The 23,337-nt window shown below is 40.5% G+C and overlaps 2 protein-coding genes and 2 pseudogenes across 2 annotated transcripts; 3 read left to right on the top strand and 1 right to left on the bottom strand.

The window, feature by feature from the left end:
* Positions 1-52: 52 nt before the first annotated feature.
* On the bottom strand, positions 53-7,648 carry chrna5 (cholinergic receptor, nicotinic, alpha 5). The gene is made up of 7 exons (XM_069664320.1): positions 7,561-7,648; positions 4,697-4,848; positions 4,509-4,553; positions 3,255-3,364; positions 2,974-3,151; positions 2,201-2,896; positions 53-1,444 (listed from the first exon to the last, which is right to left on the bottom strand). The coding sequence occupies exons 1-7, from the start codon at positions 7,646-7,648 to the stop codon at positions 1,286-1,288; spliced, it is 1,428 nt and encodes a 475-aa protein (XP_069520421.1). The 3' UTR covers positions 53-1,285.
* Positions 7,649-13,256: 5,608 nt separating this feature from the next.
* LOC138599989 (UDP-glucuronosyltransferase 2A2-like) lies at positions 13,257-15,058 on the top strand. Its single transcript, XM_069671690.1, is given in 2 exon segments — positions 13,257-13,894; positions 13,896-15,058. Coding segments are annotated over 2 exon segments (1,518 nt in total). The 3' UTR covers positions 14,776-15,058.
* A 2,072-nt stretch (positions 15,059-17,130) lies between these two features.
* On the top strand, positions 17,131-19,530 carry LOC138600150 (UDP-glucuronosyltransferase 2C1 pseudogene; annotated as a pseudogene).
* Positions 19,531-20,778: 1,248 nt separating this feature from the next.
* LOC138593906 (UDP-glucuronosyltransferase 2C1 pseudogene) lies at positions 20,779-22,266 on the top strand (annotated as a pseudogene).
* The last annotated feature ends 1,071 nt before the right edge of the window (positions 22,267-23,337 follow it).

Below are 23,337 nucleotides of genomic sequence, written 5' to 3'. Positions count from 1 at the left end.
ACTAAATGAATTACATTCAGGACCTCCATTTGTTTTTGATCATCACATTTTATTTACAGTCTCTAGATTTAATGTAGTAGTCACTGAAACTGAAGTGTCACAGATTTCACCACCTCAGCCACCAACATGTTCGTGCTGGCCTTCTATCCTTTGTTGCTTTTTTTCAGCTGTAATGTGACGACACGGCCATGCGGAGGCAGCGCAGGCTCAACAAAGGCAGAGAGCGTCTTCCGGGTTTCCTGGAGATGTGGATAGTGTTGTAGGGAACCTAAGGCCTTTTAACAAATGTGTCTAAATCACATCATCTGAGGTATCTGCATGCAACATCAATCAGGCAACAAGACCTGTGTTTCATTTTCAATGAAGCTATGTCTTGGTGCTATAAGCTACAGTAGGCTAAAAACATCCCACATTATCTGTACTGATCGGTTACAAAGGATAGAATTACAGTCCTCAGAAGATGTGTCCTCAGGCTGACAGGAAGCAGAGCCTGAGAAATTCAAGTCCTGGCAAGAAAGTCCACCTCTCCTTCATCCCACGCACAGTCGAGTGGAATAAATAGAGAGGCTATTAATCCATGTGAGTTTCCAAAGAGGAGTGCTTGACCTGCTCGCACTCTGAATAATCACAGGGTGTGTTTATGTAATTGTTGTTTTCTGAATGCACACAGGAGTTCACAGAAATCACTGAGATACACAACTTTTATAAGAAGGAATATATGGTTCTATTCTCTCTCCTTTATTCCTGCTTTTTTTTAAATCATATTTCACGTCTTGAAGGAATTTTCTTCAGGACCTTTTTTTACTGCTGTTGCTGATGTCAGGAAGTAAATTCCACAGATGAAGTGGTCAGCTTTCCAAATAGATAACAATATAAAAGGGAAAAGGGCAGACATTCAGTAGTATGTAAAATGAGAGCAAAGGTCATCTCTCTTGTGTTTGTCTATCTGTTGATCTGGATGCTGAGCTGCCATGACAGAGATAAAGTTGTATTGAAATGAGCTGAACTGAACTAAATTGGTTTTCATCACATCTCTCAGAAACACAGTCAATTCTAAATCCTTCTCTAACTAAAAACACGTCTCTGTGAGATATACTCGGCAAACAAAGTCCCAAATCTGCAGCTCTATCTCTGGCACAGCTGCGGCTTACAGAATGACTGTGGACAAGCAGAGCAAGACAGTATCTCAGCGGAAATCTCAGTCTTTCAATCCCAAATAGTACCCAAAACAAACTGTTTAATGTGCTTTGCCTCCATTTGTTAGTTGTAAGATGGACGGTGGTTTTTAGAGGGTGCTTCCAGCATGGTTAGGGACGATGATGTTGGCCCATTTGTAAATAACTGGGATGAAGAGGAGAGCAGAGCCCAGGATGGACACCAGGAGGAAGGCCCAAAGAAACATTCGATCCAGGACCTGGGCTACAAACTTCCAGTCTTGAACCACCTGAAACAAAAACAGACGCACGTTATTCTCTTTATGTGATAAGTGACGAACATACACTACTCCTTCTTGAGGGATTAATTATAGCCTTTTATCACGACTTGTTTTGTTTTATATAAGAACAAGGATGAAGACAAAAATGTTAGTTAGCCATTTTTATTATTACCTGTAGATGTACTACTGTGCCGATATCATATTACCATATTACCCTCCTGATACCTATTTCGATACCAAGCCTTGAGTATTGGTCAATACCGTGTAGTCATCCAATACCAGTGCGATAATTATAGTTATAACATAACAGCTGTAGGCTATATTACTAACCCTATATGGATGTGTTATGACAGCTATCATTGCTGTATGGCATGCAACAAGCTAAGCTAAATTTAGCAGCTCTTCTAACACCTGAAGCCCTGATTGTTAACATGAAATTGCTTCATATTGTGTTTTTGCATGATTTAAGTATCTAGTATATATATAACCTTTAATTAAAAAAATACAACGTGTTGAGCGAAAACACTGATTGCTGACAGTATGCAAGCTTTGACTAACAGTTCAGCTCCGGTGGCATCACACAGGTGTTGTTTACCATCTTATAGCAATAACAATGATGTTTTCAGATTGTTGCATTGACTGGTGTAGTTGTCAATATCCCATACTGCATTCAAGACAGAATCAGAGGCATTGCCAAAACTGGTATTGGTAACCAAAACAACTCCAATATTTTCTGTGCAAATAAACAAAATCCAACATACTCACCTCTCTGACCTCATTCTCTTTGACCACATGCATGGTGATATAGCGAATAGAATCCAAAGCTGCTTCCAGGTTGTGTCTGGTGTAGAGGAGAGGCGTCCTTTCAGGTGCCGGGTCCTTCATCAGACCCAGTCCTACAGCACTTCTGGCTCTGGCCGCTCCGGCTGTGGCGTAACGATCCGCGTGGCTGCGCATGCACAGCAGCTTAGGCAGCCGGTGCAGGAAAATCCTCCTCACCCAGGGTGCCATGCCGTGGTGTGTAGAAGAAGAGCGATGGTGGATGTTGATGGCAAAGACAGTGATGATGATGGAGAGCGTTACAAAGATCATGGTGAACACCAGGTACTCCCCGATGAGCGGGATAGCCTTCGAAGAGGAGGGGATGATCTCCTCGATGACAAGAAGAAAGACTGTGAGGGATACCAGGACTGAGGTGCAGAGAGAGATCTTCTCGCCACCGTTTGAGGGCAGATAGAAGACGAGGATGGTGAGGAAGGACAGACCAATGCAGGGGATGATGAGGAAGAGGGTGTAGAAAAGAGGCAGCCTGCGGATGATGAAGAAGTAGGTGATGGTGGGATAGGAAGAACTGCTGTCAGTCCTCACGCCACGGCTGCCTGTGGCTTTCACTATCTCCCATTCACCATTGTCAAAATAGTCTTGCTTGTCCACATGGAAGTCCTCCAGTGTTATGTCCACCTGTTAAACACAGAGATACATCTGATGTCAGTTAAAGCTCATGACTAACACTAGTGTACTGTGCAGACAAGACTCACCTGGGAGCCGTCATATGTCCAGGAGCCAAACTTCATCGAACAGTTCTGAAGGTCAAAAGGGAAGAAGGTGACGTCGATGGTGCAGGCTGACTTGTAATTGGCTGGTGGTGTCCACGATATGGTTCCATCATACTTTACCACAGCCTTTGTGACGGTACCCTCAAAACGACCGTCTGAACTGTTGAAAGAAATGACCTCATCTTAAAATGACATTACAACTAGACTTAATTAGCTTCAGTGTTGGGATCGTTTCATCTCCTTCTATATATGATAACACATACTTATCATACAGTACGACGTCAGGGAGCCATATCCTGTCAGAAGGGACTCGTATAATTGTGATGCCCAGATAGTCATTAGGGTTCCATCTCAGTTTCATGTCAATCCACTCCTTTGTTAAAGAAAAAAATGAAAATTAAGCATCAAAAAATGATGAAATGGAGGCTCTGAAGAAAAGGTTTGACATTTTGGAAAATATGCTAATTCGCCTTCTGGCCGAGAGCTTGAGGAGATTATTTCATTATTATGTAATTATCATCATGTCTCTTCATTAAGGAGCTACACTGGGGAAAGAGATAGCCTGGCTCATGGGTGATACAATTTTTCCGACACTGACTCTAAAGCTAAATAATTAACTAGTTGTACCTCATCAAAGTACAGTTTTACAGGGGTGTTATGTGCAGTTTAAACAAGATACATTGTGTTCAGAGGTGCTGGTAGGCAGATCTTGTTACATTTGGACAGAGCCAGGCTTACAGTGTCCCCCTGTTTTCAGTCTTTTAGCTAACTCTTTCAGTCTGTTAGCTAAGCTAAGCTAATCCACTCTTGGAGGTAACATCATATTATGTAATATGAATAAGCAAATGTCAAATATCCTTCCATTTGATTGTTGATGATACTTTGTGTGCAATAGCATCATGCTTGCACAATTTCTGCCAAGCTACAGGCCACAAAAAAGGCTACTTGTGCTAAATAGGAAAATGTACTGTACTGTGATTACTAACTCGCAAACCTATTTGAATAGGCTTGGAGATGCTATACATAATAAGTACCAGGAGATAGATTTATCTGAAGGGTAAGCCATTCTTTCCATTTTGCAAATGACAATGACAGATAGACATTACTGGGGTCAATGTCCTTCATTTCTCTCTTTGCATGATGCTATCCATCACTGTAAAAGGGAGCAGCTGACCTGCATGGCAGAGCCTGGTCTGTGAGGATAATTCATAAAACACACGACAGGAAGGACAGCCATGACCATGAATAAGGCTGACAGGAGCAGGAGAGGGGGAGGAGGCGGCCTGTGGCGAAGGTGCGTGGGCACAGCTCTGAAAGGACTCATGGAGATAAGGAGAGTCGGTGAAATGCCACACGACCGTATTAAAAGAGGGTGTGGGGAGGCTGACCAGCTGTCTGAATGCCATGTAAGCCAGAGGTCAGGATGAAATATTACCCTGCTACAGCCATACCATAACAACTCTACCTGCTTGTTTACTGATGATGTTAAAATGTTGAGCGAACTGAGCTATACTCGCCTGTTTCATCCACACATTGGTTGTCATTCGCTGATTTTTCTCATCCTAGAAAAGTGAAACAACAATAAGTGAAATGTTTATTAGAAAGGTAGTCGAGTTGAACATAGAGTACCAATTTGAATGGTACTTTCAATGCTACTTCATTTTACATGAATGTACCGTAGTCATAACCAATCATCTTTGCTCACCACATCGACTAGCTGAGAGATGGCCAGCCCAAACTTCACACGTATCGTCTGGTTTAAGTATTCTACTGGACGAACCCATTTCTGGTAGTTTCCAAAGAGGTATTTGAACAGCTTGTCCTCTGCTTTAGCATAGGAGGACAGTTTTGGAACACCTAAAAGGCATAAAAAGAAGTTTTATATTAACTTGTAGATCATTCGGCAAATCTGACAGCACATTTGATTTATTCATAAAGCTGTAATACACACATTAGTCACAAATAGCACTGCATTCACCTCTCTGACCTTACCACTGTGTTTATTTGAAGAGTTTGTGGATATAACCTGTGGTTTCAAGAGACGGAGAAATCAAAGCTTTGATCCACAGCACTATGAATATTCAGCAGCGCTAGGAATCCATAATACTTCAAAGGAATAAAAGCCTGAACATTAACGCAAAAAGGACTCAATCTCACACTTGATAGCACTCGTTCAATGCAGCAGCGATGAGAGGAGTGCATTAAGTGTTAGATTGGAATGTGTTTATATCAAATGGCTGCTTGTGTGTCAAAGAGAATCAAAGGATTTCCAGAGCCTCATTTATGATGTCCTTGTTATGAGTCTACAAACAGCTACAAAAACTGATGCACATTAAACACAGGGTTTATAAATTTTATACCTGCTGGGCTATTTCAATTTTGATAGGAGAAAGCGTGGCAGAGATTTGTCTTTGTTCATATTTACTGCATTTCTTCCCTTCATTCACCTCAGTTAGAAGGGAAAATGCCTATTTACTCTTTTTGCACTATGAATCATGTGTGGTGACGAAAACAGTGCAGACACTCTCATTTCAAGGGGCATTATTAAACAATCTCTACTAACCAATGAAACTTAGATATAAGAGTAAATGTAGGTTTACACTTATGACATACTGAACTGTGAATGTGACACTGAAGTGTGTTAATATGTCTACAAGTCAAATCATGGTCTGAACTTTGAACTGATTGTTGTGATACAGGAATGATTAAATATTGACCCCGAAAGGGTATGTGCAGGCTGATATGTAACGTCTTGCTGGTTTAGAACAGCAAGGTGAAAAGACATAGTTATGGCATTTAGTGCAAGTACAATCTGAGGGTTTTATACAGCTTGAGCTGCAGTCAAACTGGTGCATTGTCTTTCTGAAGCAGGGCTCCTCTACGCTGCAGAACATATCGATTACATTGTGAATTACACACAATTTCTTTCATCCCGCTCCTTAAATCATTCACCAAGAGCGTAATATACTAAATTTATGGACGGAGAACGTGGCTGGAAATCTACCAGGAGAACGACCACAAATATACGGTGTCACTCTCTCAGTGTGTGCGGATCAATACAGACAAGCCTGCAACACCCCCCCAATCAATGAGTGTGTGATAAGCAAATTCATCATCTCTGCGGCTTCTCTCACACAATATCCAGCATCTCGCTCGATCTTGAAAAGCAAGCTGCAGACTGGGCTGGGTTGTAAGTGAATCTGTCACAGTGTATAATGAACTGAATGTATGGAATCACTGATATGCAAATACACAATATAATGAAAGCAATGAGGTGAAGGTGATTCACGTTTTCACCTCACGCTGAGTACTATTAACTAATTCCTGCATTATTAAGGAGAGCTGAGTCAATGCTCGCTGCTGTCTGTGAAAAAATACATGGTTATTAATTATGCATGGAATATATCATGTATGTATGATATGCAACCATACAGACGGCCTCAAGGGTTACAGTGAGATCGAACTGAGATGATGCCAGAGGCAAAATTTGCAAAACATCAATAACAGACAGTTACCAATACAATGTATGGAAGAGGATGTACAAGTATACAGTTGATACATACATGCAGAGACACTGTCATGGCAACAGTGACTCTTTCCCCCCTCCTCTCCTGCTCGTACATATAGGTTTAAACTCTGTGTGACACTTAACTCTCCCATCATCCCTCACCTTCCCTCAGGCTACCACTACAGTTTACTGACTCAGCTCATCACCTGACTCAGGCATCTGTCCATCCAGCTGTGCTCGATTAACCTCAGTATTCTCAGCATGAAGGACAGCTAGAAGTGGCTTTGAAGCCTTAGACGTTCAAATATTAACATGCTGTTTCTGCATGTAAATCTCTTGTAGTGGAAATTTGGCTGCTTTTCGTTGAACACCTGCGTACCTCATGCTGTGTTCAAATCTATATCAGAAGTTTTGTAGATAGTGTTCATGTCAACATTAAAGTTGTGAATACAACTCTGAAAGTCTGACAGCTCACCTACATCTGACGTCGCAATAAAGTGCTTGTAAACCAAACAAACATGGGCGCCGTACATGATGGACCCAGAAGGGCGCTAACCCCAACTGTCCTGAGTTGCCCTGTGACGTGGACACTGCAAAGTTGTAGCCATGGGGATCTTTTTTTAACGTGTCTGACATGACCTCAATGCTGCAGCATTAGCCCACCATTATTCATTTTGTATTATGCAGCAAAGGAACCTCCTGTTAATGGTACATCCTCACTAATAAGTTAATATTTAAGGAAATATAGATTAGAGTAAAGTAATATGTGGGTTTTCACTTTAGGGTAATAGCTACTAAAAATGTGCTGCTGAATTATTTACTGTGATCGGTTATCATGGCTTCCATACAGCTAAAATCATGAACTGCAAACTGCATTGACACACGTATTTATTTTAATCTCACTTGGCGAGCTCCTTTCACGCTTCACTGACCATCTGCCAAGTCCTCCTCTTTTTTTTGGTTTAGACATACCCGCTTGAGTCCAACTTATCCTCAGCTATACCATCTGTCACACTTAGACTATCGCCATAATGTGATGAGACGGTGCACAGGAAACTTACGCAGTGAGTGGCACAGGTGGCAACAGCACAGCAGCGGCAGCAGCAGCAGCAGTGCGAGAGAGGTGGCTGCCCCTCCTGCCCTCAGCATCGTATCAGAGGTGGCACCGGATCCACACAGCTGGTCCCTCGGGCATCACAGAGCTGAAAAAAAAACAAAAAAACAGAAGCTATTGTGTACACCAGGCAGCTATAAGTATGGCTTTTATTATGACTTAGGTTGAGGGTTCAAATTTAAAAGGTAGCTACCATAGCTCCCCTCTGCCGAAGCTACATGCAATCCCAGTAATGATTCTCAGTGAAATGTAAAAAATGTAAAGCAATTAAAGAAACACCTAATAAACAGCATCCTGCACAAGCCAAGGATGCACCCTCCCCTCACCTTGCTCACCTCACCCTCTCCAAGGTAAATTTCACATAGTAAATACAGCACACATACCTGCTTTGGGTGTCTTCCATTAACACACCATCCGGAGTGGTGATGGTGTTGGTACTGACGACAGCGACGGTACAGCTCTAGCGCTCCTCCATTCCACGCAGGTTCCTTCTCTTGCCTCATACAGATGCTGCTTCACTGCCTGCTGCCTCCAATTGTGCAAAGACAACGCGTCCTCTTCTCCTCCTCCTCCTCTTCCTTTGAGAGAGCCCGCCCCGTTTCCGCCACCACCAACAACATCCCCCTCCTCCCCTTCTCCTATCATCCTCATGGTCACTAATCACAGATGGGGATAGTCGCCCCCTCCATGCAGCCACCTCACTGTCGCCTATCCACAGCAGCATCAAGGAGATCCGGCTTCACATTTTCTAGGTTTTTATCTGATGATGCACACAGCCATATGTGATGCAACATTTTGTCCCTCTAGTTACTGTCAATCTCTCTGTATGAGACCGTCTGTATGCGTGCGTGCGTGTGTGTGTGTGTGTGTGTGTGTGCTGCCATGGCGACAGTATATTGAGGGGGACCCAGAGATGTTGAATGGGATGAAAAAAGAAAAATCAATATCCAGCTTGTGGTAAAAAAATCAATTTGCACAGTCACTTTCGAATGTTGGGTATTCTCTTAATCATTTAATTCAAGTAACTGCTTTGTTAGTGTTCATCTTTCATGTTTGGTGCTGTGGAAATCCAACACCTGATGTAACCTGTAAATGAGAGGTTGTGTGTAACAGATGTTGTTGCATCAATATGACTTGCTCTCTTTAACATGCTGCATGGATGAAATAATGTTTATTGTGAAATTAGGATAGGCGAATATACTGCAAAAAAACAAATCAGAATTAGCTGCTAATTGGTCCAGTGATTAAGTGTATTTTCAATAATTAATGTAGGAGCCAGAGCCAATCTGGCATGTGTGTTTTGTTTCTTATGTATGTGTATAGTTTTGTGTAAATATTATTTCAGTGATTGACTTTGAACACTAGATGGTGATATGAGCATATTTTGTTGGGTAATTGGTCAGGTGATTACGTCAGGTGTTTGTAGGTCACAGGTGAACAGGAAGATGTAGCATAAGTGGTCGTATCAAGGCCAGTCCATACACCTATGAGTGTGACTAAAATAGAAACATTGGAATTGCATTGATATTCACTACAAAAGTAAGAACCAACCCAGAGGAAAAGTAAGAGCCTTCCCGAAAAAAAGAAGCTAAAACCCGCCCTGAGGAAGAGATCTGCTGTGCTGAGGATCCAGTGAAAGGATGCTGGAAATAAGGACGCATGTGTGTATGTGTGCAGTGTTTAGGATTCACCGGATGAAGACGGTGGAAAAAGAGGAAACACTAGAGTTTTTAGAATCACTATTACCATAGTACAACGAGTTGCCGAAATGCTGCAGCAGATCCAAAGGCAAGGTTAGAGAGGCACTGATGAATAAGTCGAGCTGTGCTTTTCTCTTGCCCTCTTCTTGGGGATTAAATGGAAAATAATTTGCATTTTTGTTAACTAAACACGTGGATGAAAACTGCTCAATAAATGAACGCTGCTGAACATAAAAGCTGTGTAAATGGAAAAACTTAAAAATGCTGATGCTACGGAACATGTCCATGCCTTTGATGCTGTTGATACTGTCAAAATTATACTGTTGAAAATTGGGGTAATTTTTTGCAAAAAGTGAATCAGGAAAAAATGACTGCAATAGGCCTAGTATCGGATGTTCTAAAATCTAAACTAACTCAAGCACAAGAAATAAAACAAAAGGTGGAAATCTTGCTTTTTTCTCAAAATCATGACTGAAACGATGTCTAAGGACTTTGAAAGGACTTTAACAAACTACGCAATGAGGCTATTAATGCCCATTCTCCATGAACGTAAATGTCAAAGAGGATTAAACCAAAGAACAATAAAACTGGTTTGGACCACACTGTAAAAAAGTAATGAGACTGTCTGGCTTCATACAAGGAAATAATGCTGGAAAGTCTTTTCATACGGATAAGAAAAAGATCTCAGTCATTAACTCTGTAGGACTTGATGACAGTATTTCCAATGTTTCCACAGGTTACAAAACTCACTCATCTGCCATAGCCAAAATATCAAGTATCACTTCGTCTGCGGGGCGGAAGTTGAAAAAGCTGCACTCCATGCTTTAGAATCAGAAGAACAACATTTAGGCATGGAACAAGACTGACTCAGAAAGAAAAAAAGGACAGTTTGCGTTAGAAGCTGAATAAGCAGCTAACAGGTCTGTCAATACTGTCAACCAGCCAAGTGAAAAGTGCCATCTGATGGCATGAATTCATACTGCAGCAGAGAAATGAGATAACAGGCACATCATACAAACTTTCCTTAGCCTATTCAACTGTCACAACACTCTCATTTAACATCCCTCGATGCACGACCAAAAGAAATCAAACGTGCACAAACTGAGGCACAACGTCCACTCAATCAAATCCCTTGAACCGAATCCTCAAGAATGAAAACAATCAGCGTTGCCCAACAGGACCAAAGGAGCAATAATCTTCCTATAACTTCTACCTCACATGGAAACGCAAGAGAAACCATCGACAATATCGTTCAACGCCAAACTATAACTGCTAAACTATAGTTCAGCAACAAAACTCTACTCTCTCGACCACAAGGAACAATACCAGTATTCGATGGACCCACTACTATATGGATTTTTTATAAGAGCTTTTGACCAAGGCATTGAACGAAAAACCACCAATAATAAAGATCGCCTGAATTATCTGGAACAGTACATCAGAGTGAAGCCAAGAGAGATGGTAAGGAGTTGCTTTCATATGCCAGAGGTACCAGGCTATGAATGATGAAAAAAATCTTTCGAAACAACACTTTGGAAACTAAATGAAAGTTCAGCAACTTACGTGGCCCGAAGTACTGAACACTATTAGGTGTCTTGGTCTACACTGGTGTGCAGACACTGATGTTTTCATATTCAAAATTGCTTGATTGATTTTTGTCACTATTTACCCATCCTCCCAAACTGAAAATGTGCAAGAGTAAAGTTGGTTGGGATGAAAAGATATCCCATGACTTCTCACGGCAACTAACTCGAGCATGCACAGTTGCATAACTTTTCCAATGCAAGGGAATTTGGATATGGGACAGTGTCCTACATGAGGTTGGAAAACATTTTTTATGATGTAAACCTCGTTTTCAAGTTAGGAAAATCTAGAGTGGCACCCTTTAAACAAACTACCATCTCCGGACTTTAACCTAGAGCTGTTGTCTTGGTAGTTCGAGTTGATGCTCAGGAAAGAGTTGAAACTTGATTTGGCACCAACGGTTTTGTATGTGAAGTGAAACCCTAAGATTTGATAGATTTGTTACAAGTGGCTGTGATACGTGAGGAAAAAGCTGCTTTTCAATGGAGGCACGAAGGGTTCAATTGAATTCTGCTGATGAGGCCTCAAAGAAGGACAGTCCGAAGAAGTGTAACCAAGCAATGGTTAGAAGGACAAGAGTTTCTTCTGAACAAGGAAGATGATTGACCAAAATCCAGTACAGAAGGAAAAATGTTTCGTCAGAAAGGGATGTGACATGAACAAGTTGAACCCTGTGCTACAGTATGGACCATTCAGGGTAGGAGGACGACTAAGAAAAGCAGCCATGCTCAAGGAAGTTAAACAATCCATCATTTTGTCAAAAGATCCACACATATCAAAACTCATTTTAGAGCACCTTCGTTAACAATTGGCCCAGTAGGATGAACCCACATGATATATTCGCAATACTGGATCACCAATGCCAACTCGGCCTGCCAAAAGATAATTACTGACTGTGTTGTCTGCTGCATTCTGTAAGGGAGAGTTGGAGAGCAACAAATGGCAGTCTGGGCAGATGAAAGAACTGTAACAGATCTGCCACCATTTATCAATGTAGGTATAGACTACTTTGGACTGATCGAGGAAAAGAGAGGTCACAGTCTGGATAAGATAGATAAGCAGTTGTCTTCAAATCAATAATAATTAGGGCAGTACATCTGGAAGCAGCCTACTCTCTGGACACCAATTTCCGGTATTAAAACCATTCGTCAGTCTTGCAGAGTTCAAGTTTCTGACAATGGAACAAATTTCATAGCTGCTGAAAGGGAGCAATGAAATTTGGAAAAGCCCTTTATAACTTGAATCAGAACAAGACACAGAGTCTATTGCAAAAGGGAATAGAGTGGAGTTTTAATCCCCTTGCTGGATCTCTTCATGGCGGCATAAGAGAGCAGATCATTCGCCTCATTAGGGAAGTGCTGAATGGAATTCTCAAACAGCAGTCTTTGGATGACAAGAGCCCTCATACCGTTTTCTGCAGGGTTGAGGCCATTCCTAATTACCGTCCTATCACAAAACTCTCTCATGATCTACTTGACGTTGAAGCACTCACTCCCAATCACATCCTACTGTTAAAACCCAAGCTACTTCTTCCTCCGGGACTCATTTTGGAGAGTGATTTGCACATCCAAAGAAGATTGAAACAGCTCCAGTATTGTCAGACCTTTTTTGGAAACGGAGGGTGAGAGAGTATTTGATTCAGGAGCAAAGGCAAATAACCACCCCGATAAATGATTGGTTTAGTGTTGTATCAACATTGCTTCTCGTGTAAATTTACTTATCCTTTCAATCAGTAACTACCTTATCTAATGCAGACTTTTACCTGATGAATCCATTTTCTTCCTCGGTCTATGGCTTCACCGGACCACTAGCTTAAGTCTGCTTCATTCTTCTTGCATGGACATAAAATACAGACAACAGACAGACAACAGTAAGTAGAAAGGCTTCGTGTTAGGCATGTCTGACCGTAGATATGCCTATATGCAAACAGAATTTAGAAGCCATATTTGCAGCTCTGTTAACAGTAGTGTGGAAACATGCAGATGCTTTATTAACATGTGCAGTCAATTTAAAGGACATTTCCATCAAAGAATTTCACTGTTCCAAGTTTATACCAGATTACAGATTATAACTGAAAGATGGGGCTGATTAAAACAATACTAATTACATCCAAATAGAAAAATGATTTACGTAAGGAGTATTAAAAAAAGTTCAGTAAGAAACCGACCTATTGAGAGACCCTTATGTTTCATGCAGCAAGCTTGAAACTGCAAGTGTCCAAATTTTGTGTAGACTATGTTTTTAATAAAATATAGTTAGTTTGCTGTATATTTAAATTACACAAAATATTTGTGTATATATAAGTTATTTATATATGTTATTTTTTTTGCATTTTTTCTTCTACTGTCCATGGTTACAGATGAGGCTGATCTGTTGCTGCAGTGCTCTGCTGCTGCTCGTCCTCATACCCAGAGCCTGTCAAGGTGGAAACATCTTGCTGTTACCTTTCGATGGCAGCCACTGGGTAAACATGGATATCCTGCTTCAAGCTTTGCACTCAAGAGGGCACAATCTAACAATTGTGCGCCCCAGCAAAAGCTGGTACATCAAGGAGAAATCGTCCTATTACAACACTTTTACAGTTCAAGTTGAGAGGAGCTTAGATCAGAAGTTCATAACGAGAATCATAAAAGAAACCCTTGACTTTGAGAGGGGGGCTCTTCCCCTGACCAGTTTTCTTCACATGTCTGTGGGAATGATCGGCACGTTTTTGGACATTACCTCAGTCATGGGTGAATTTGTAACAGCGATTCTTGAAGACCAAGAGTTGGCAAGAAAATTGAAGGACAGCAAGTTTGACGTGGTGCTCACCGACCCGTGCTGGGGTGGAGGGGTCATTCTGGCCAAATATTTGAACCTCCCTTTGGTTTATAATGTTTGCTGGCTGATAGCTGGAGATTCTCACCTTGCTATTGCTCCCTCACCCTTACCATATATTCCTATAACTGGATCAGGCAACACTGACAAGATGACCTTTTTGCAGAGGGTCAAAAATCTGTGACAAGTATCTCGGGCCTGATATTGACTTTTACCAGTTAATGCTTAATGCAGATATTTGGCTCATGAGAGTGGATTTTGTGTTTGAGTTTCCTCGTCCCACCATGCCGAACGTCATCTACATGGGAGGCTTCCAGTGTAAACCTGCAAAGCCACTTCCTGAACACCTGGAGGAGTTTGTGCAGAGTTCTGGAGAGCATGGAGTCATCATCATGTCTTTGGGGACATTTGTAAGTGAACTTCCTGCTGACGTAACAAACGAGATCGCTGCAGCTTTTGCTAAAGTACCTCAGAAAGTCATCTGGAGACATAAAGGTGACAAACCAGCCGCTCTGGGCAACAACACTTTGCTGGTGGACTGGATGCCACAGAACGATCTTTTGGGTCATCCAAAGATAAAACTATTTGTGGCTCACGGAGGAACAAATGGAGTTCAAGAAGCTCTATATCACGGAGTCCCAGTTGTGGGTCTTCCCTTGTTTTTCGACCAATACGACAACCTGCTGCGACTGAAAGAGAGAGGAGGGGCTGAGATCCTTAAAATCCAAACAGTGGACAAAGACGACAACTTCCTGAAGGCCATACAGGAAGTCCTGACGGAGCCGTCCTACAGGATGAACATGCAGAGACTCTCCAGGCTGCACAGAGATCAGCCCATGAAGCCGCTGGATAGCGCCCTCTTCTGGATAGAGTTTGTCATGAGACACAAAGGAGCAGCTCACCTGAGAACAGAGTCCTACAGACTGCCCTGGTATTCCTACCACTCTGTGGATGTGTTCTTGTTCCTGGTTGGAGCTCTGCTTCTCGTGCTTCTAATTGTTTTCATGTTGATTAGATGTTTATGTGCTGCAATGTGTAAACATAAAGTGAAACGTGACTAATCATTTAAGGGTTATACATTTGGTTCTTTAAATTTATAAAACAAAATATGTCCTTAACATGAGGAGGGATTGTGCTAATTTTGGGATTGAGATAAAATATTTGACTGCCAATTAATGCAACACTACAACTGTATAAAGTATATATGTACATATATATAATATAAAGATTATAGTGTGTTCTTCAAATTGTTTTACAATCATAATTTATTAAGTATTTGTATAAACTAAATGGATGTTGTGAGCTTTTCTTCACTTATTGTCTGTATAAAATACTGGAAATGAATTTAAATTAGGTCAGTCTTTATTCCAGTGCTCTGTATTTGACCCCGTCCAAGGGTATTGGCCAGAGGCCCAATAAATAATGTCTGTTTTATGAGATAGCAGAGGTTAATGGACACAGAGGGAAATGCAGCTGGTACCTTATCTATGTTATGCTTACTTAGTTAAGATAAATGTCATTAAAATGTTGCACCATAATAAAATAATCACTGACTTTACAAGCTGTTATGTTTGGTCTGATTAATCCTGGAGAATCTAAAATACATTTTCTGATTTTCTTTTCCTTAATTTTCTTGCTGTGTATAGAGAGCTGTTTTCAGTTATATGTCCATGTTTGAATTCACTTGTTTAGACCTGCAAACCACCACCAGGCGGTGCATCACTGATGACCTTACAGATGTATGTTGACCTAAGAAGGGTAAAGCAATCATGTCCGTCAATATCTGAAGCAATCAGTTTCAGATATTGCAGTTTAGAATGAGCCACTACCTTTTTTGGACTTTGAAATTGTACATTTACCATTTGAAATTACTGCAACAGAAACACTTTGAAGTGACACAAAAACTGTAGAATTATACTGAACTGTTTAAACTCTGCATTTATACATGTTTTTACATGATAGTATGTCTGACTTTCTTAAGCATGACTCACAGACAGTAAACCTGTCTCTTTAGAGGTGGTGTCTCTACCTTAAGTGTGTGCACAGGTCTATGCAGGTAATATAATTATAGGCGTGATCAGTTTGTGCTTCTTTATTAGAAATCCAAAGTTCAACATTTACTAATCTGAGATCTAAGTGCACATCAATGTTTTGAATGTCAAGAAAGGTTCAGCCGAGTACGTCCTATTTATTTTAAACAGTATTTGAATTTGAGTCTTTTAGTTTCAGGGTACTTCAATTCAAATATAATGTGGAATGTAAGTTTGTCCATGGTAAAGACACACTCTCCTTGAGATAACTTAGGTTTGCCTCTGGCACTCTAATGAGTGAACTTGAGTTAACCCTGAATGAGACAAGAGTTAAATGTTAGAGTGGGGTAATGTTGCGGTGAAAAAAAAGAGGAATAGTTTCTCAACTCCCCCTGAGTTTAATTCAGCCCTGTCGTTTGGTTTCTTGCATATTAGTGATCTTGTCATGAGATTTGTAAATGTTTTGTTATATGTAGTAAAATTAAGGCCATACTTAAAAGGTAGCATTTCAATGTTGTTTCTGTTTCTAATTCTACCAAAGCAGGTCTATACATTTGAGGATTATATTTAAAGAGAAAGATGTACAACTATGTATGCGAAGGTTCTCACTCGTCCAGGTCATGGCAGTTCAAAGGTGTGATCCAAAAGGCTATTTAAACATGTCATGCAAGTTACTTTTGTTTCTTAATAGAGATTATCTTTAATGTTTGATAGTCAAAGGAACGTACGGAAACACACTGAGTCATGCCACATATATCTGTTTAGTCTTAAGAAAAAGGTAATGATTTAATTTCACATTTTATCCAAAAAAAAATCATAAGATGAAATTGGACATTGTTTACTGCATGCTGAAGGCAAGAAGGATTAGCCTCCAAATACTGTAATGCCAGGTACTGGCGATTTGGGTTGTGCTCTCAAGAAGACTGATGCACAATTGAATTACCATTATATGTGAAGCCTGGGGTCTAATCCTTAATTCATTGCACAAATGATAGCAAAGAAGATGCCCATCTTGTCATCTTCTGTTTAGCTGGCCTAATTAAATTAAAATTACGTGTTGAATTAACACACATATGGGCTAAATGATAAAAAAATGAATGAATTAACAACATATTCAAAGGGCCAGGGGCACTCCTTACAGCAGACACGCCTCAGCTGATAAATGAATTTATAGTTGTTGCTGTTATATCTTCGCATCCAATTGCTTTTAATGTTAATTGACTTATCCCATTAATCAGCATCTTATTACATACAAACTTTTACCTGTGGAAAAACGCCTCTCTCTCTCTATCCCTCTCTCTGTCTCTGTGTCAGTGGCACAACTCAACCGCTAGCTTAAATCTGCTTCCCCCCTCTTCTCTTCCGGATAGCATTCATCTGTTCCTGCTTGTTTCGGCACCCTTGTACTTTACGCTACGCCATGACTTTTCCTGCGTGGACTTAAAACACGACAACAGTAAGTTGAAACGTCTCGTGTAAGGGACGTCTGAACGTAGATATGTCTGTATGTGAACTAAATTTACATGATGTCTGTCCAGCTCAGTTGACGTGACTGCGGAAAAGTTAAGAGAATGATTGGTGTCTAGTCCGTTAGCCAGTGAATCTTAATATAGTATTTCACGAAAACTAACGTTATCTACGCGGATGAGTAATTAATAAGTCGACTAGGGACGCTTTATAAACATGTGCAGTCAATTTAAATGACTTTTCCATCAAACAATTGTACAAGTTTCACACTGACAGATTATGAAGCTGGGGCTGATTAAAACAATAAGAAATTGTATTGAAATGGAAAATGATAATTGTAAAGAGTCTTAAAAGTACAAAGTAATACATTAATCTATTGAGAGGCTCCTATGTTTCATGCAGCAATTTTGAAACTACTATATCAATAGTTAAAATTTTGTGTTGACTATGTTTTTAATGAATGAAAGATAGTTATTTTGGTGTAAATTTTAACTGTGCTTTATATGTGAAGGCACAACTAGGGGAGAAAAGTTGAAAATTAGCGAAAGCTATAACCTTTGTGCAAAGCATAATTTTTTTGCTCTGCATTGTTCCTACCTAATAAAATAGATCTTAAAGAAAAGTACAATTCCACTTAAATGGGATTTTTTCAAACTATTTTCTCATTTTTCTTGATTTACTGTCCATGTTTCCATTTCAGATGAGGCTGATCTGTTGCTGCAGTGCTCTGCTGCTGCTCGCCCTCATGCCCGGAGCCTGTCAAGGTGGAAACATCTTGGTGTTTCCTATTGAAGGCAGCCACTGGGTGAACATGGATATCCTGCTTCAAGCTTTGCACTCAAGAGGGCACAATCTAACAATTGTGCGCCCCAGCAAAAGCTGGTACATCAAGGAGAAATCGTCCTATTACAACGCCTTAACATTTCAGGTGGAGAGGAGCTTAGATCAAAAGTTCTTAACAAATATCCTAAAAGAGATCATTGAATTTGAGAGGGGGGCTCTCTCCTTGACAAGTTTTCTTCACATTTCTGTGGAAATGATCAGCATGTTTTTGGACATTTACTCAACTGTGGGTGAATTTGTAACAGCGATTCTTGAAGACCAAGAGTTGATGAGAAAATTGAAGGACAACAAGTTTGACGTGGTGCTCACCGACCCGTGCTGGGGTGGAGGGGTCATTCTGGCCAAATATTTGAACCTCCCTTTGGTTTATAATGTTCGCTGGCTGTTAGCTGGAGAGGCTCACCTTGCTATTGCACCTTCACCCTTATCATATATTCCTATTACTGGATCAGGCAACACTGACAAGATGACCTTTTTGCAGAGGGTCAAAAATGTGGCTTTGCATCTTGTAGGTAAAACACAAAATCATATGGTGGTCAGGCAGATATACCAGAAAATCTGTGACAAGTATCTCGGGCCTGATATTGACTTTTACCAGTTAATGCTTAATGCAGATATTTGGCTCATGAGAGTGGATTTTGTGTTTGAGTTTCCTCGTCCCACCATGCCGAACGTCATCTACATGGGAGGCTTCCAGTGTAAACCTGCAAAGCCACTTCCTGAACACCTGGAGGAGTTTGTGCAGAGTTCTGGAGAGCATGGAGTCATCATCATGTCTTTGGGGACATTTGTAAGTGAACTTCCTGCTGACGTAACAAATGAGATCGCTGCAGCTTTTGCTAAAGTACCTCAGAAAGTCATCTGGAGACATAAAGGTGACAAACCAGCCGCTCTGGGCAACAACACTTTGCTGGTGGACTGGATGCCACAGAACGATCTTTTGGGTCATCCAAAGATAAAACTATTTGTGGCTCACGGTGGAACAAATGGAGTTCAAGAAGCTATTTATCACGGAGTCCCAGTTGTGGGTCTTCCCTTGTTTTTCGACCAATACGACAACCTGCTGCGACTGAAAGAGAGAGGAGGGGCTGAGATCCTTAGCATCAAAACAGTGGACAAAGACGACTTCCTGAAGGCCATACAGGAAGTCCTGACGGAGCCGTCCTACAGGATGAACATGCAGAGACTCTCCAGGCTGCACAGAGATCAGCCCATGAAGCCACTGGATAGCGCCCTCTTCTGGATAGAGTTTGTCATGAGACACAAAGGAGCAGCTCACCTGAGAACAGAGTCCTACAGACTGCCCTGGTATTCCTACCACTCTGTGGATGTGTTCTTGTTCCTGGCTGGAGCTCTGCTTCTCGTGCTTCTAATTGTTTTCATGTTGATTAGATGTTTATGTGCTGCAATGTGTAAACATAAAGTGAAACGTGACTAATCATTTAAGAGTTATACATTTTGTACCATAAATGTAAGTTTGACAGAAATTAAAATAAAACAATGAGAGTTTTGCAATGGGAATTTTTCAGTGTGTTTTTAGTTTGTTTAATTTGTTTAGTTTAGTTTGGTAATCATAATTAATTATTGGTATGAACTCAATGGATGTTGTGAACTCTTTTATCAGCAAAATTGTCCAATGGAAATACTTGAAATTAATGTAAATTAAGTCATTCTTTATGTGTTCAGGTAGGGATATTTATGTTTTGTATTTGACCTTGTTTAAGGGTAATGGCCAGAGTGCCCCTAATAAATAATGTCTGATGGTTTATGAGATATGACGTTAATAGAAACAAGAGGGAAACCATAAACTGGTAGCTTATCAATGTCATCCTTTAGTTTAAAGTAAATGTCATGTTTTGGAAACGGTGGGTGAGAGGATATCTGCTTCTGCTTCAGAGGCAGATTACCCCCCAGCCCCTTCGTAGTTGATAAATTAATGATTTAGCGTTGTCCCTGTTGTATCAACATTGCTTCTCATGTAAATTTACTTATCCTTTCAATCAGTAACTACCTTATCTAATGCAGACTTTTACCTGATGAATCCATTCTCTTCCTCGGTCTATGGCTTCACCGGACCACTAGCTTAAGTCTGCTTCATTCTTCTTGCATGGACATAAAATACAGACAACAGACAGACAACAGTAAGTAGAAAGGCTTCGTGTTAGGCATGTCTGACCGTAGATATGCCTATATGCAAACAGAATTTAGAAGCCATATTTGCAGCTCTGTTAACAGTAGTGTGGAAACATGCAGATGCTTTATTAACAGGTGCAGTCAATTTAAAGGACATTTCCATCAAAGAATTTCACTGTTCCAAGTTTATACCAGATTACAGATTATAACTGAAAGCTGGGGCTGATTAAAACAATACTAATTACATCCAAATAGAAAAATTATTTATGTAAGGAGTATTAAAAAAAGTTCAGTAAGAAACCGACCTATTGAGAGACCCTTATGTTTCATGCAGGAAGCTTGAAACTACAAGTGTCCAAATTTTGTGTAGACTATGTTTTTAATAAAATATAGTTAGTTTGATGTATATTTAAATTACACAAAATATTTGTGTATATATAAGTAATATATATAAGTTATTTTTTGCCTTTTTTCTTCTACTGTCCATGGTTTCAGATGAGGCTGATCTGTTGCTGCAGTGCTCTGCTGCTGCTCGTCCTCATACCCAGAGTCTGTCAAGGTGGAAATATCTTGCTGTTACCTTTCGATGGCAGCCACTGGGTAAACATGGAGATCCTGCTTCAAGCTTTGCACTCAAGAGGGCACAATCTAACAATTGTGCGCCCCAGCAAAAGCTGGTACATCAAGGAGAAATCGTCCTATTACAACACTTTTACAGTTCAAGTGGAGAGGAGCTTAGATCAGAAGTTCATAACGACAATGATAAATGAAACCATTGACTTTGAGAGGGGGGCTCTTCCCCTGACCAGTTTTCTTCACATGTCTGTGGGAATGATCGGCACGTTTTTGGACGCTCACTCAGTCATGGGTGAATTTGTATCAGCGATTCTTGAAGACCAAGAGTTGGCGAGAAAATTGAAGGACAGCAAGTTTGACCTGGTGCTCACCGACCCGTGCTGGGGTGGAGGGGTCATTCTGGCCAAATATTTGAACCTCCCTTTGGTTTATAATGTTCGCTGGCTGTTAACTGGAGAGGCTCACCTTGCTATTGCTCCCTCACCCTTATCATATATTCCTATTACTGGATCAGGCAACACTGACAAGATCACCTTTTTGCAGAGGGTCAAAAATGTGTTTTTGCATTTTGTTAGTGTAACACAAAATTATCTGTTGGTCAGGCAGATATACCAGAAAATCTGTGACAAGTATCTCGGGCCTGATATTGACTTTTACCAGTTAATGCTTAATGCAGATATTTGGCTCATGAGAGTGGATTTTGTGTTTGAGTTTCCTCGTCCCACCATGCCGAACGTCATCTACATGGGAGGCTTCCAGTGTAAACCTGCAAAGCCACTTCCTGAACACCTGGAGGAGTTTGTGCAGAGTTCTGGAGAGCATGGAGTCATCATCATGTCTTTGGGGACATTTGTAAGTGAACTTCCTGCTGACGTAACAAACGAGATCGCTGCAGCTTTTGCTAAAGTACCTCAGAAAGTCATCTGGAGACATAAAGGTGACAAACCAGCCACTCTGGGCAACAACACTTTGCTGGTGGACTGGATGCCACAGAACGATCTTTTGGGTCATCCAAAGATAAAACTATTTGTGGCTCACGGAGGAACAAATGGAGTTCAAGAAGCTCTATATCATGGAGTCCCAGTTGTGGGTCTTCCCTTGTTTTTCGACCAATACGACAACCTGCTGCGACTGAAAGAGAGAGGAGGGGCTGAGATCCTTAAAATCCAAACAGTGGACAAAGACGACAACTTCCTGAAGGCCATACAGGAAGTCCTGACGGAGCCGTCCTACAGGATGAACATGCAGAGACTCTCCAGGCTGCACAGAGATCAGCCCATGAAGCCGCTGGATAGGGCCCTCTTCTGGATAGAGTTTGTCATGAGACACAAAGGAGCAGCTCACCTGAGAACAGAGTCCTACAGACTGCCCTGGTATTCCTACCACTCTGTGGATGTGTTCTTGTTCCTGGCTGGAGCTCTGCTTCTTGTGTTTCTAACTGTTTCCATGTTGATTAGACTTTTATGTGCTGCAATGTGTAAACATAAAGTGAAACGTGACTAATCATTTAAGGGTTATACATTTTGTGCCATAAATGTAAGTTTGACAGAAATTAAAATAAAACAATGACAGTTTTTGCAATGGGAATTTTTCAGTGTGTTTTTAGTTTGTTTAATTTGTTTTCTTTAGTTTGGTATCATAATTAAGTATTGGTATGAACTCTGAACTGAGTGGATGTTGTGAGCTCTTTTATCAGCAAAATTATCCAATGGAAATATTTGAAATTACCAATGTGTCTGTGTGTGTGTGTGCTGCCATGGCGACAGCATGTAGAGGCAGACCAAGAGATGTTGAATGGGATGGACAAAAAAAAAATACATATCAAGCTTTTGGTGAAAAGTCTATTTACACAATCACTTTTGAATATTAGTTTTTTTAAACATTTCATGCAAGTTACTTTTGTTTCTTAATAGAGATTATCTTTGATGTTTGATAGTCTAAGGAACGTACGGAAACACACTGAGTCATGCCACATATATCTGTTTAGTCTAAAGAATTTACTGCTTTGCTAATTGGTGCATTTACTACTTGTATTTTCAAAAATAAAGCTTAACCAAACTACAGGCCACATCCACCATTAAACCTTTACCTTAAAAACAAGTGAAGAAAATATAATTCCTTCTTGATATAGATTGATCTATTGATTCTGTTTCTAGATGGGATTACACAATCACACTGGCATACTTACAACCTCTGTAACCTGCTCAAGTAATTCTTATTGCTAATTCTGCGACTTTTTTTAAGGCAATATCAATTTGTGTTTGTCAATAATAGTAATGATGATTCCCATTATATGTGAAGCCTGGGGTCTAATCCTTAGTTCATTGAACAAATTATAGCAAAGAAGATGCCCATCTTGTCATCCTCTGTTCGGCTGGTCTAATGAGATTAAAATTACTGGTTGAATTAACAAACATATGGGCTAAATGATTAAAAAAAATAAAAAATCAATGAATAACATATTCAAAGGACCAGGGGCCCTCCTTAGAGCAGACACGCCTCAGCTGATGAATACATTTATTGTTGTCCTGGATATATCTATGCATGCAATTGCTTTACATGTTAAGTCACTTA

The sequence above is a fragment of the Semicossyphus pulcher genome, unplaced genomic scaffold, assembly GCF_022749685.1.
Source record: "Semicossyphus pulcher isolate SPU_LCO1_2020_fin unplaced genomic scaffold, fSemPul1.0.p SCAF_1, whole genome shotgun sequence".
In the NCBI taxonomy this organism is placed as follows: Eukaryota; Metazoa; Chordata; class Actinopteri; order Labriformes; family Labridae; genus Semicossyphus; species Semicossyphus pulcher.
Note: the sequence above shows the minus strand (reverse complement) of the source record. Positions and strands in the feature narration are given on the sequence as shown.